This window comes from Daphnia pulex, chromosome 7 (genome assembly GCF_021134715.1).
Source record: "Daphnia pulex isolate KAP4 chromosome 7, ASM2113471v1".
NCBI lineage: Eukaryota > Metazoa > Arthropoda > Branchiopoda > Diplostraca > Daphniidae > Daphnia > Daphnia pulex.
This window is the reverse complement of record NC_060023.1, coordinates 8,035,364-8,048,902: the sequence shown is the minus strand read 5'-3', so window position 1 is coordinate 8,048,902 and position 13,539 is coordinate 8,035,364. Positions and strand designations below refer to the sequence as shown.

Below are 13,539 nucleotides of genomic sequence, written 5' to 3'. Positions count from 1 at the left end.
ATGCCAGTAACGGTTGGAGAAGCGGCCAGCGGTCTGACGAGTATCGTTTGGAAAACAAAAGTCAAACACGTTTCGCAGTATCACACAAACGAGAAAGTCCAACTGAATCGTTTCCATCCATGCGCCGCTTACACTGTGACGTGCCATTTGTACAGCCAGACTGTCAATCCCAAGAAAAACACGTACGAAATTGAGCTGTATTTAGTATGGCACAGACAATCGACGACGTTGAGCGGAGGAGAAGTAAGCGTCAAGTCGGAAAATCATCACCGTCCATTCGCCATTTGGGGCAGCGTCGACGGAAGCGACAAGTTTAAACTGAAGGAGTTGAGAGGAGCAGGGAAGAAAGAATGGATGTCTGGATTAATCCCTTTCAAATTCTCTCGTTCTAGCAAAGAGAAGTCGTTGCCGTTGACGTGCAAGTTCTGGGTCGAGTTCGAGACATTCAGCCGGAGCCAGAAGAATGCCCTGAAACACGTCAAGGATTTGTACGTCCAGCAGAGTAATTGCGATGTCCAGTTTCGTTTCAAAGGACGGGAGCAGCTGGGCGCCCATTCTGTCATCCTGGCGGCCAGGAGTCCGGTTTTCGCGGCCATGTTTCAGCACAACATGAAAGAGGCAATCACGGGCGAAGTTGACATTGAAGACATCCAGCCCGACATTTTTGACCAACTGCTCCACTACATCTACTCCGGACGGATGTCGAAACCCATGACGGAAGCTTCTGCCCATCTTCTCTACGCGGCAGCTGACAAATATGACATTGCTGATTTGAAGAAAGATTGCGTCAAATTCCTGTTGACTTGTGTTCGAGTGGACAACGTCCTCAATTTGATGATCTGGTCGCACAATTTTTCAATCACAAAAGCCAAGGAAGCGACTGTCGCCTTCGCAGCCAGACACGGCAAGGAAATTTGCAAACTGGAAAGTTGGGAGAGTCTGACGAAAAACTACCCGGAGCTGAGTGTGTTGGCGACTCGCCGCATGATGGAAAACATGTTCACCTTAATTGTTAAAAATTAATGTTTGTTGTAACATGATTTGTTTTTTTGTTTGAATTGCTTGTGTATCATGTTTTTGAAAAAATGCTATGATTAGTTTTATACACTTGCACAGTTTTTGAGATGATAATTTGAACGATTTAGAAAATTTGCTTTTCCCTGAATGAATTCCGTCAGTTAAAACTGGAAAACTAATTAAAGTAGAATTTTAAAAAATAAGAGAAAGGAAATAATCTCAAAATTTAGAAAGGGAGTGCGAAACTGGCAAGGCCATTTTTTCTATTTTTCTTTGTAGTCCCAGCCTCTCGGCTAAAAAGGGTCCTTACTAAAAAGGTTTTCTTTCTATCAGATGAATTTTTTTATTATTTTACTTAAATAAGTCAGAGCATCAAAGACACCAAGTTTGTTCAAATCAAACAAAACAAGAAACAAAGCTAACCTATCCTCCTCTGCGAAACAATAGCAGATAAAACCAGTGGTCGAAAAACCAAGAAAAATTCAGACTGAAGAGTGAAGGAGGTTGGGGTAGAAAACGGACAAAGGAACGCCAGACAAAGGAAGCCCAGCAATTACGAATCTAATACTAGTCAAGACGATACAATCGAAACAAGTGGTCGCATTCAACAACCGTGCAGTTTTCCGCGTGTTAGCCGAGTTTAGAATGCCGTTTAAGGTCGAACAATTGGACAACAACACGTCACAAGTCGAGTGGACGGTCACGATCAAACCCCCCGCCAAGAAAGTGGATGACGAGACGTCGATAGAAGAAACACTCCAGTTATTCCTTTACAATTCTTTCGAGTTATGCAAAGTTACGTGCTACTTGTCCATCGAACAATCGAAACTAGGCGAATGCACAGCTTCTTTGCGAATGGAATGGCATGGGAATCCGACTTCGAATGGATTGGAAGGTTCTTCTGGTGGATATCGCCACCTGCCTTGCAACATTTCCGTCAGCGTTGACGGAAGCCAACGCAATCCCTTGAAGCCCGTTTGGGTCTTGGAGAAAAGTTCCTGGAAATCGGACGCACTGGTCATCAGCAGCAACGAAAATGGCGAACTTAACAGCTCGCGAAAATTGCCAGTGAATTTGATCTTCCAAGTTAAGTACGAGCCTAGTTTTTGTCGAGGAGAGAAGAAGGCCTTGAAGCTGCTGACAGATTTGTTTGTTCATCAAGTTGATTGCGATGTTCAGTTTCAATTCGAAGGTGATCGTCGCATTGGCGGACACTCGAAAATCTTGTCGGTTAGGAGTCAAATCTTTGCTGCTCTATTCCAGAAGAACACAGATAATGCTGATCCAATTGTAATTGAAGACATAGCTCCAGAAATTTTCCTAAGTCTTCTCAACTACATTTACTGTGGCCGGATTTCAATGCCTCTGACAGATGAAACGGCTCAGAAATTGTACGTTGCTGCTAGCAAATTTGAGATTGAAGACTTGAAGGAGGATTGCATCGATTATTTGTTGTCTTGCTTGACACACGACAACGTCAACAACCTCATCACCTGGTCAAGGCAGCACTCGGTCGAGAAGTTGGAGAACGCGGCTCACGCCTTTAACGAGAAAGAACTGGTGGCGTCGAAAAAGGTTGATACCGCTGCTGCAACCCAAAAAGTAATCAAAAATGCCCCAATTAAGAAATCTAGCGTAGCGCCGAAATCTCATCCGCCCTACTTGGTCATGGCCGTAGAAGCCATCAAGATTCTGAAGCAAAATAGCAAAGGTTCGTCTCGCCAGGCCATTCTCAATTACATTGTTTCATCCTTCAAACTCGGTGATGATTCGAAAATGGCCAATGTTCACTTGAAACAAGCACTCAAGAAAGGCGTCGCCCAACGCGTACTGTTTAACACTAAAGTAAGTATATCTGTTTTGCTATTTTTCTGTTGCGTTATTTGAATGAGAAATTCTCTCCTTTGGTTTGTTAACACTTGGCTTAAATTTTTGTCTTTAATTTGTAGGGAGCCCATGGAGCTGCAGGATCTTTTCGTTTGTTCAATCCACAAAAAGATGAAATAGATATTGTTACTAAGAATAATGTACCGCCCGAACAATTCGACCTTCCAACTGACAAGAAAGCCAAATTGGCCGCCTCAACTTCTTCTGCTAAGAAGTCGCCTGTCGTGAGCGTGAAAAATCCTGCACCTAAGAAGCAAAGGGCCTGCAAAGTCCTCGTCCCAGCCGAATGGTTTCCGTGAAATTTGATCCTACTGAATATCCATTGTATCCAATCATGTCAAATCCACCCGTCAATGAAGAAGTACAAGCTGAGCTGTCTAATCCACCCTTCAAAGAAGAAGTAAAAGCAGAGATGTCCCTTCCTGCAAACTAGTAAAGCTAATAACTTAAGAAGTTTTTTGATTTTTGTTTAAATTGATTAATTGTTCCCTCAAAGGATTCATAAGGATTTCATATTGTTAATTTCTTTTACAATGAATTCAGTTTTGTTCTTCTGGATTATACCATTGAGTTGTTAATCTTGCCTTTTTCATTATTTTAATCGAGTAAAGATGGAAAAAATGGTATGAATGAGAATTCGCGATTTGCGAGACTTGTAGCTTTAGCCTTTTTTTACTTAGGCATGTTTAGGCATGTTTAGGCATGTTTTCAAATTAAGCGCCGAACATTTGGGCCACTAACTACCTAGAGAACCTAGCGGCAGTGGTGCGAGTTAGAAACAAAAGTTGGCCACTTCTGTAGCATTTGGCTAGAGTTTCTCCTATGGGGTAGCTAGCCTGTAGGGTTCTAAGGTTATAAACTCTATTGACGGCCTTGTAAGTTTAGTTAAGGCCATGTGTTTTCTCTGCACGTCAGGCCTTACATTTTACGAGGCCGGTCCATTTTTGCGGCAAATGTCACAGGTTTCTTGATTATTGATGTTTCAATCAATGTTCGATAAACAGGTAAACAGGTTTCCGTGCGTCTTTTCCGGTTTTGTAGATAGTCAAACTGCGTAGTCGGATTCTCTTCATCACTCTTCTTTAGGCAGTGCTTACACATAGTTCAATATGAATGTATTATGGTTTCGACGAGGATTGAGGATTCACGACAATCCTGCACTTCTGTCTGCATTGGAAAATTCCAAGGATTTCATAGCACTGTTTGTATTTGACACAACATTTCAAGGTATTCTTTTGATACAAATTTGTTTTATTCAAACATTAGCTAAATATAAATTTACATATAGATCCTGGATACAAGCCGTACCATATGAATGGATTCTTGCTGGAATGCTTGCAAGATTTAAATGAAAGTCTTAAAAGTGTTGGGACCAAGCTACATGTTTTTCAAGGATGCCCGCTGGAAGTTTTTCGTCACCTGCACAATATTAAGCCCATTAACAAACTTTGCTTCATCCAGGATTGTGAGCCTATCTTTCATGAAAGAGACATTGCTGCAAAAAGTGAGATCTGATTTAGAAATGTTTACATTTTCACAAATATCTAAATTGTATGTGTTCTTTTCAGATTTTTGCTCGGAATTAGATATTGAAGTTTATGAACATGTTGCTCATACTCTGTGGGATCCTATGGATATTATAGCATCTAATGGTGGGACTCCACCTCTTACTTATGAAATGTTTGTGGTAATGTTTCACATAAATCAAGCAACTAGTACAATTTCTTAGTCGTCTTACCATGTTTTTATTTTTCAGCATGTTGCAATGTCAGTTGGAGATCCACCTAAACCAGTAGCTGATCCTGAATGGAAAGGTGTCAAATTTCTCACCCTAGAACCATTTGAATCCAACAGGTTTACTGTGAGTTTTCAGAAAAATGTAAAAACTGGATGTCTATGTATTTATCTAAATCTATAAATTATGACATACACAGCTATTTGGCGGAGTACCCACTCTAAGTCAAATTGGGGTACCAGAAAATCCGGTTGGTTGTCGTGGACGAAGAATTTTTGGTGGAGAAACTAACGCACTAAAACACTTCGCCATCAGATTGCAGGCCGAAGAAACCGCTTTCCGGAGTGGCTTCTATCAGCCAAACCAAGCTCGACCTGATTTGCTTGGTCCACCATTATCGTTGAGCGCAGCTATCTCAGTGGGAGCTATCTCAGTCCGGCTGTAAATTTAATTTTGTTTCATTTATTTTCAATAGTTCTTCATTTATTTTCAATAATTATCCCTTTAAAAAATTTTCAGATTCTATTGGAAAATTCACGAAATTTTTGATAAAGTAAATCGAGGAAACCCTCCTGCTTGGCTGGGCATTACAGGCCAGATTATTTGGCGCGATTACTTCTATGCCATGAGCCGGATGAATCCCAAGTTCGATAAGGAAGTGGATAACCCCATCTGTTTACAAATTCCTTGGGTTGAAAACGAAGAGTTTTTTGAAAAATGGAAAAATGGTCAAACCGGATATCCTTTCATTGATGCTGGGATGAGGCAACTTAATCAAGAAGGTAAATGCTTTCATTTATGTGCACAAGTAGAATTTTTTTTCGAAATTCCGTTTTTTTTTTTTTTTTTTCAGGATGGATGCACCATTCCGTTCGCAATGCTGTAGCTATGTTTCTAACTCGTGGAGATTTGTGGCTCAATTGGGACATTGGCGCCGAGTACATGGCAAATCAACTGGTAGATTCCGACTGGTCAGTTAACTCTGGCAACTGGATGTGGGTGTCAAGCTCAGCTTTTGAGCGCTTACTCGATTGCTCTGTCTGTATCAATTCGGTATTATATGGCAAGCGACTGGAGCCATCAGGAGACTACATTCGTAGATACGTTCCGGAGTTAGCCAACTTTGAATTCGAGTATATTCACGAGCCATGGAAGGCTCCCATTAATATTCAGCGTACTGCCAATTGTATAATAGGTTTGTGTAGCGTATACTGTTATAAAAAGTTGTATTGTAGATTAGGTTTTTTATCCGATACTCTCTTTCCCCTTACAGGCCAAGATTACCCTGCTCGAATGGTGGTTCACGAAGAGGTGTTACCTCGAAATCTGGAATGGATGAAGGAATTTCGTCAAAAATTTAAAGAAACTCCTGCTCACTGCCAGCCTTCGTCCAATAGCGAAGTATATAAATTTTTCTGTCTGCCAGATGACAGTCTCCCTTTCTGAACAAATATCCATATCTCAAATTCTGGAGTCTATCTTTTGAATTGACAATTATTTCGAAAGATTTAATCGGGAGGAGCTTATTTAGACAATTCGATCAAATAAATGTATTGGTGTAATTCGTCAAATGGCCATAGGACATATTTTCATGCGTAAAGTCGTCCAAATTAAGAATCTATTTATTTGATACTTATTGTTGTGTTGTAATTTGTTATATGTGGTTGTAATACGGACATAGGTGTTTCAAAAATCTTGTGTACTGACTGATAATTTGGAGCAGTTAAATTTTTTGTCACTTTTTGGCGTTCCATATCAGACTGGCTGTTCTTGAGCAATATAGTATCTTCTGCGTCGGCGTCACTAACGTCATCGTCCGTTCCCGGTCGCTTCGTTAAGATCATGCGGTCAGCCCCGCCCAGTTTTGAAAGAATGGAATTTACTCTAGCTATTGATACGCAAACAGATGTATAGATATGTATTTTATTACTGGTATAGTAGTTGACCACGATTCGCCACGAAAGCTGCGCGAGAAGAGTAGCCATTGCCAATGATCGTGAACGGTTTTTTTCTGTTATCCAATAAAAGGAGAATACCTAACGACATCAGCAGTTTTTGAACTAATATCTGCAATCCTATTCCTATTAGGTAGGAAACTAAGAAATAAAAAAGAGAAAACTCAAAACTGATAGAGTCGAGTTTACGTACATACAAAAAAATCTACAATGTTTCCAGCGTAAAAACAAAACCGAATAAAACAAAAACGACAAGTTTAACCAAGAAATATTTGTATTAATCCAATCAGAAATCAGGTTTTTAGCAGATTATGCGGTAGTTACAGATTGTATGTCTCCCTAGCGTTCATCAAAGAGCGTACCCATGAGGGGACTAAATCTATCGAGCAGAAGTTATAAAAAGATCGAAAAAAGGATCTCATCCAAGGAAATGAAGTCGGTGGGATGTAATTCTCTCGTCGTAAGAGGGTCCGGGCTTTGAGACAACGCATTCTCTGCTTGTGACGCATCTCGTTGTATCGTGCGCATATCATAGACGGGATCCATGCCAATTTAATTTGCGAGAAGATGTAAAACAAACGCATCAGCAGAGCGAAAATGAAAATTTCGTAAGTATAATCGATAGGCGGTGCTCGACGGGCGCAAGCCATCATTCGTCCCAGTCCGGCTGCTTGCTGAAGACTATCCAATTGTTCTAGGAGGATTTGTCCAATGTAGTGCATGCCTTTAGCTTCTGATAAAGGCTGCCGAACTATGTCGAAGATGTTTCCTTGATAGCGGTTGAATAGGTTGATTGAACCGAAGTACAAGCTGTCCACCAGCTCAGTGTAGAAGAAATCCAGATATAAGATTGACAGAATTATTATCAAGTCTACGACAAAGATGAGCGCTTTGATCCCTTTAACAATTTCTCCTGGCGATGGAATCCAGGCCGGCACCATTTGAATTTTATCTGTCTCGATGCCAAGTTGTAACGGTAGGAATCGAACTTGGTTTGGAGTTTCTTCGTTGACTTGATTGTGCTCCTTTTCTTGCTCTTCTTCGGGGATGTACACGTTATCGAATTCGAGCGGACCGCGATTGTAACAAAGGATGTAACCAAATGGCCAGATTATCAAAATGATTAGGCCCATGTACTTGAGAACGTATGTCGTAACAAAGTCGTAAACTAGATCAATCAAATTGGAGCCGGTGTTCATGGCTGCCTTAAACGGTGCCCAGGCATTGACAAGTTCATCCTCGACGTAGTTTGTCGATTTCATCTCAAAAAGGATACCAACGCGCATTCGAATTGCGTTAGAAATCCAGTTGGCGATACGACCTCTAATTCCAAGCAACGATTCGGTGATCCTGTCCTCAGAAAATATCCCGCATGGGGCATTGCTCATCGTTTTCAATGACTCGCAATTGGAGTTGCCCTGGGCTATGCAATCGGGATAGGCTCCCTTTAAGATGTCTGTGCAGGTTGAGCCCTTTTTCTCGAGCCAGCGAAATCCATTTTCGATACTGTCACGGAAAACGTCCTGGGCTTTTCTGGCTCGGTCGAAGCTATCGGCCACTTCTTTTATTCCGCGGTTCATGTCGTCAACGTTGGATTCGCCGAACATGGATCGTCGAATCAGCTGCATGCTGTAAACGGTTTCTTCTTTCAAGCATTCTGCTACTTCCAGTGGGACGATCGTTACCTTCTGAATGTGACTTAACGCGCGCATTGTCTCGATGTACAGCAGTACAGTCATTTGTAGGTTAAATACGTGTCCTCCCGTCATGGTGGCAATCAACGAGACGTAAACACGCATTGGCACTGGAAGAAAGGGCCAAATCATTCCGGCTACTCCTGCTGCACCGGCGCCAACTGCCACATAGCACAGGCCGATCGTTCCATTGTTCATGTAAGTTGGACAAATCTGGTCTGCTCGGCTGACGAAAACAAATGCGCCCACGGTAACGCCGAAGAATGTGCAAACTAGTATTGCATAAAGCATATTGACTTTAGTAAAGCAAAACATGGTGAAACTCTGTAATTCTTTTGTGGTTAAATTACAACTGATGAACCTTCTTAATATAGCTCTTACTTATAACCTGTCTACTTCACAAACACTACCCGCAAGCGATAAATTCCAACTTAAAACCTTTCATTCATGCTTGATTTAATCATTATTTTTAATGATTCTTTGGGGAAATGATTTAAATATAAATTACAAACATTGTTCAGGTTAATTAAGAAAAGTATGAAACATATTAATTTTTAGATTGTAAAAGAAAACAAAAATTGGCTTCTTTTTCGCCGGCTCGCCAGTCACCACTCACCAGCGCACAAATAAAGACCACCAGGTGTCACCATCTGTGCTGCTGCCTGCTGGAATCGATCAACAAACTTAGCAGACGACAAAAGTATAAGTACGTCTTGACGTTCATTACGTGGAACGTCGTTCGTTATCTTCGCTATCCGATCACATTCATCCTCTCCCAAATCGTTGTTTTGATTAAAATAGTAAAACATAAAATCAACATATTCGAAAAGTTTACATTTTCGAAAAGATCAACGTCCTTTTTTTCATGGTAAGAAATGATGGTATCTTACATTTCATATGTTCTGCTGGGCTGAAAATGTAAAAATTTATCCCCATTTAGGAAAAGGAATCGCGTAAAGCAGTGTGGTCTAGGTATCAACAACCAAAACGCACTTGGATTTACCGACATCCTTACTTGTTTCAATTTCTGGGAATTACCATTGGTTTATCAATTTTCTTTAGTAAACCTATTTACGATAACATAGGTATGTGGTATATATAGTGTATCCTTATACCTTATACTTATATCTTATACCTTATACCTACATAGTTTATACTTCATATGGTGCTTTAGAAGAACCTAAAAAGTGAAAGTAAGTTACATTTCATAAAATGCTTCAATTCAAATATTATGTCACTAATTAACTCAGGCTCATTATGGATTCTGTAAGAAAGGCTCAAACCAGGCTGAAAGTCTTCCCTCAGCTTTTGGCGGATTGTGGTGGCCCAGCTATCTATTACGCCAAATGTGTAGTAGTCCAAGAAAATTTGAAACAAAATGCATGCCTTCAAGAGTTCAATGAACTGAGAAAATGCATTCACAAAGCAGCCAGAAAAATTGGAACCCGCGTCTAGAAATCCGTAGTCAAGCTGCTGTAGACAAGTGTGATAGTGAGAAAATGAAATATAAAGCTTGTGCCGCCGGTTTAGCCATCCGTCTCTTCCTCATCTTGTGGGGACACTTTCAAGACAATTACCTGACGGTTCAGTATACAGACGTGGACTATATAGTTTTCACCGATGCATCCAGATATGTCACCCAAGGACAATCTCCTTACCTTCGACCCACCTACCGTTATACACCACTACTGGCTTGGATCCTCACTCCCAATATTTTCCTGAACGCGAATTTTGGTAAAATTTTGTTTTCAGTTGTCGATTTGGTAAACGGTCTCATCATCTACGGAAATGTGCAGTCGCGTTTCAATCCATCAGTAGCGTTTAAAAGTCTCTGTCTATGGTTATTTAATCCCATCACCCTCGTAGTTTCTACAAGGGGAAATGCCGAGTCGCTCATCATTCTCTCTGTACTTCTTACTCTTTACTTTCACCACCGACTATCTTACTTTGCCTGTGGTATTTCACTTGGCCTAGCAGTACATTTGAAACTCTATCCCATCATCTACTCGGTGGTTTTCTATACCAGCATTTCCCCTTCGGCTACGTTATTCCAAAGTCTGAAACCCAATCTTGGCCGAGTCAAATTGGTGTGTGGCTTTTGTCTCTCTCTCGTCACGGCCAGTTCCGTCAGCTATTATTTTTACGGCTGGCCCTTTCTTCACGAAACATATCTGTACCACTTGACAAGACAAGACGTCCGACACAATTTCTCGCCTTATTTTTACCTGCTCTACCTGCACAGTGAGCTGGACACGGCTCCCTTGGTCTCGCTGGCTTCTTTCCTACCACAATTGCTCATCGTGCTCATCCTGTCGTGGCGCTACCGTTCCAGAGCCGACCTAAGTTTAGCCCTCTTCGTTCTCACCTTTGGCTTCGTCACCTTTAACAAAGTGGTCACGTCACAGTACTTTCTTTGGTATTTGAGTCTTCTCCCTCTATGCATCCCTGAGCTCCACTTTAGCAATACTAAACGGGTGGCCATGGGATTGGCATGGCTGATATCTCAGGGACTGTGGCTTCTGTGCGCGTACAGACTCGAGTTTCTCGGTCACAACGTCATGCTACACGTTTGGGTGGCGAGCCTCCTCTTCTTTGCTGTCAACGTCTATATTTTGACCCAAGTCCTCCAAGTTAAGAATAATCGGCGGGACAAGCCAAAAGTGTTGTAACAATGCATTCGTTATTAGTCGTGTGTAAAAGAATACACTTTTGTTTTCTTACTTTCAAATATCTAACACGCCGACTTTTTATATTCTGATGTAAAAGATAAGTTAATCTATATTATCGATAGGCAATAAGAGTTGAGTTAATTCAAAACGTAATAAAAAGAAGTATATTGTTTCTTAAGAGCAAGCAAAAAGGCAATTCGTTTGTGTCATTAGAAACTTGCAAATGGAATCGAGTCAAACGTGGACGGCGAAAAAAATTGTCTGAAAGAAAACCTGAAATCTAATTAAAATTGTCCGTTGTTGGAATGAACGTTGAAGAGGAAAAAGTCCTGGCTAGTCTATAACATAAAAGACTAAAAATCTACTTTCGCATTTCTACTTCATAATCGATTCGTGGAGATACTGCATTTCCTGTAGATCGGAGATCTTCTCCTGATCGCGGATGTAAGCGTAGTTGGACGCCAGACACATCAAGTAATGGACCAAGGCAAGAGAAACTACGAACGACGCGACAGTTGACAAGATAAACGATACTTCGGCAACTTCGACGTAATCCTTGCAAAAGAGTTTTAACTCTTCCGGACCGCAAACTTGTAAATCGTCGATGGTTGTCCCGTTCGGGAATAGCCAATCTATGCAATTAAAACAAGGTCACACAAATTAGTTTAGCTTACAAGATATTTAATTTCATCTTATTCTACGTACCGAATTGGACGAAGGAGATGCAGGGACGATCATGGCGGCGTTGGTTGTCAACGCAAAGTCCCCAGAACAAGGTGAAAATCAAAGTGACCATAGTCAAACACACTAAGATACCAACCCAAACATAAAATAAAATGTAGGACATTCCAAGGAACTGTAAAGATAAACATTTTAATGTACTAAATTGCCCAAAGAATTATTGTTATTTAAATCTTACAATGGCACAGGACAGCCTTCCACCAACTCTTGCTTTCCAGGCCCTATAAACAGTATGACGAGTGCTGCCGGTAGCCAAACAACCCACAACAAGCATGATGAGGGCTAAGCAAGCCATGATACCACCCAAAATAATGAGTAGTAGTCTCATGATTCCAATCCTGCAATAACAATAACATTAACAATTAAGAATGCTTACTTGTTGATTCTATAAGAAATAGTGGAGTTCGGGTAGAGTCAGAGTCACTCACCATTCCACTTGCACGTGAAACACATCCAACAGAATCAAATTAGCTAAAGTTGCTCCTCGATAAACAGTGCCACAAAACACACCAATACCAATAAAGCATAGGACAGTGGCTATAAAGGTTGCATACGGGATGCGAGTGAGGCAATCTCTACAGGAACCTATCAAATACCAATAAAACTTTAAAATCCTGGGCATTTGAAAAAGCAGTTAAAAACCCAATCTTCAGACTTACCCATCTTACTCAGACTTGAGGCTTAACTCGACTGAAACAAAAGCAGCTGTAAGAACACACCCAAGCTGCACCGATGCGAGGCCGTATACCTCCTGTCAAACACGAAGAGTCTCAACAAAAGCACAAGTGCACGTCGTGAGTCCCTCAGGGCGCAAAGGAAAAACTTTCCACTACTCTCCAGGTTTTCGGATACCTTGTCTAATTAATGGTCTGCGGTCGCGCGCGCGTGGAGCTAAAAAAAAAAAAGATGCGTCCGGAAGTTGAAATCAAAGTTGGGACATGGAAAGGGAAGGGATTTTATGCCCAGCCGAGTGTGGAACGCACAACAATAGAGCAGACGCTATCCGGAAAAAATGTCAACTGAAGTTTCTGCAACTTCTTTTTCTTATCGTTATCTTTACGAATTACGATTTTTGAAAATTATCTTTACGTCATTGCAAGGATTATTTTCAAAAAATTGTTGTTAAACTTTGGACTTGTTTCATAAATTTTTTTACTCGATTATAATTGGATTCGATTTGGAATTTATATCGATATATAAGCGTCTTCACCGGTACTTGATAAAAATGCCCCGAGTTCGTTCATCCTACTTTTGTTTATGGCCGGGGTTCATGAAAGAGTTATAAATATTTTATCACGCAATCATTGAATTAAATAAACCAACGGATGTAAGAAATTTGCAAGCCAAAAAAAAATTCTAGTGTGAGGCTAATATTGCGAAAGCGTGAGTGAAATTAGGTACTATATTATTCGTACGTCGTCGGTCGTTCGACCTTTAAACTACATTAAAATTATGCACAATAAATTTTAGTGTGAGTGTTACGTTGTGAAGACAGTAAAAAAAAGTTACGATGCGAAAATAGAGATAGAAATAGACCATTGCAGTTGATTAAATATCCAAGGCGTCGTTTTTTATGTCCATCATTTCCTTTTTTATTTCTTATTTAGTAAAAATAAGTTATTCCAATACTGCATTAAAATATAGTAACGAGTTTTGCTTAGGTAAACAGTGTTGATATATTCTGACACGCGATGACAATAATTAATTCATTCTTTCATTTTCGCTTTTCGTTACGTAACGATCGTTATGTCGTTATCGTTATGAGTCCACCTCCTCAACATTACTATGAATACTGTTTCCTGCTATAGGTGTGAATCGTGATCTTATCTGTCGTCGAGAAA

General features: G+C 40.6%; 6 protein-coding genes across 9 annotated transcripts; 4 read left to right on the top strand and 2 right to left on the bottom strand.

Annotated features, from left to right (window-relative positions):
- Positions 1–1,023, top strand: LOC124198404 (speckle-type POZ protein-like). The gene has a single exon (XM_046594233.1). It carries the CDS (start codon positions 1–3, stop codon positions 1,021–1,023), a length of 1,023 nt encoding a protein of 340 aa, XP_046450189.1.
- Positions 1,024–1,555: 532 nt separating this feature from the next.
- On the top strand, positions 1,556–3,482 carry LOC124197701. Its single transcript, XM_046593231.1, has 2 exons — positions 1,556–2,862; positions 2,967–3,482. The coding sequence occupies exons 1-2, from the start codon at positions 1,663–1,665 to the stop codon at positions 3,201–3,203; spliced, it is 1,437 nt and encodes a 478-aa protein (XP_046449187.1). The 5' UTR covers positions 1,556–1,662; the 3' UTR covers positions 3,204–3,482.
- Positions 3,483–3,700: 218 nt separating this feature from the next.
- On the top strand, positions 3,701–6,337 carry LOC124197524 (cryptochrome-1-like). 4 transcript variants are annotated; one of them, XM_046593034.1, is made up of 9 exons: positions 3,701–3,908; positions 3,991–4,131; positions 4,193–4,408; positions 4,473–4,591; positions 4,661–4,765; positions 4,839–5,080; positions 5,159–5,421; positions 5,493–5,834; positions 5,913–6,337. In XM_046593034.1, the coding sequence occupies exons 2-9, from the start codon at positions 4,014–4,016 to the stop codon at positions 6,083–6,085; spliced, it is 1,578 nt and encodes a 525-aa protein (XP_046448990.1). In that variant the 5' UTR covers positions 3,701–3,908; positions 3,991–4,013; the 3' UTR covers positions 6,086–6,337. The 4 variants fall into 4 exon arrangements, with proteins under 4 accessions (XP_046448990.1, XP_046448992.1, XP_046448994.1 ...); XM_046593036.1 differs by having other exon boundaries at positions 3,723–3,866; positions 3,946–4,131; XM_046593038.1 differs by having other exon boundaries at positions 3,760–3,908; positions 4,491–4,591.
- Positions 6,338–6,875: 538 nt separating this feature from the next.
- Positions 6,876–8,932, bottom strand: LOC124196657. Its single transcript, XM_046591814.1, has 2 exons — positions 8,280–8,932; positions 6,876–8,223 (listed from the first exon to the last, which is right to left on the bottom strand). Exon 2 carries the CDS (start codon positions 8,220–8,222, stop codon positions 6,915–6,917), a length of 1,308 nt encoding a protein of 435 aa, XP_046447770.1. The 5' UTR covers position 8,223; positions 8,280–8,932; the 3' UTR covers positions 6,876–6,914.
- A 632-nt stretch (positions 8,933–9,564) lies between these two features.
- On the top strand, positions 9,565–11,016 carry LOC124196658 (GPI mannosyltransferase 1-like). Its single transcript, XM_046591816.1, has one exon. The coding sequence runs from the start codon at positions 9,701–9,703 to the stop codon at positions 10,955–10,957; it is 1,257 nt and encodes a 418-aa protein (XP_046447772.1). The 5' UTR covers positions 9,565–9,700; the 3' UTR covers positions 10,958–11,016.
- A 91-nt stretch (positions 11,017–11,107) lies between these two features.
- On the bottom strand, positions 11,108–12,828 carry LOC124196660 (neuronal membrane glycoprotein M6-a-like). Its single transcript, XM_046591818.1, has 5 exons — positions 12,358–12,828; positions 12,127–12,283; positions 11,877–12,036; positions 11,663–11,813; positions 11,108–11,589 (listed from the first exon to the last, which is right to left on the bottom strand). Exons 1-5 carry the CDS (start codon positions 12,359–12,361, stop codon positions 11,333–11,335), a joined length of 729 nt encoding a protein of 242 aa, XP_046447774.1. The 5' UTR covers positions 12,362–12,828; the 3' UTR covers positions 11,108–11,332.
- Between the last annotated feature and the right edge of the window lie 711 nt (positions 12,829–13,539).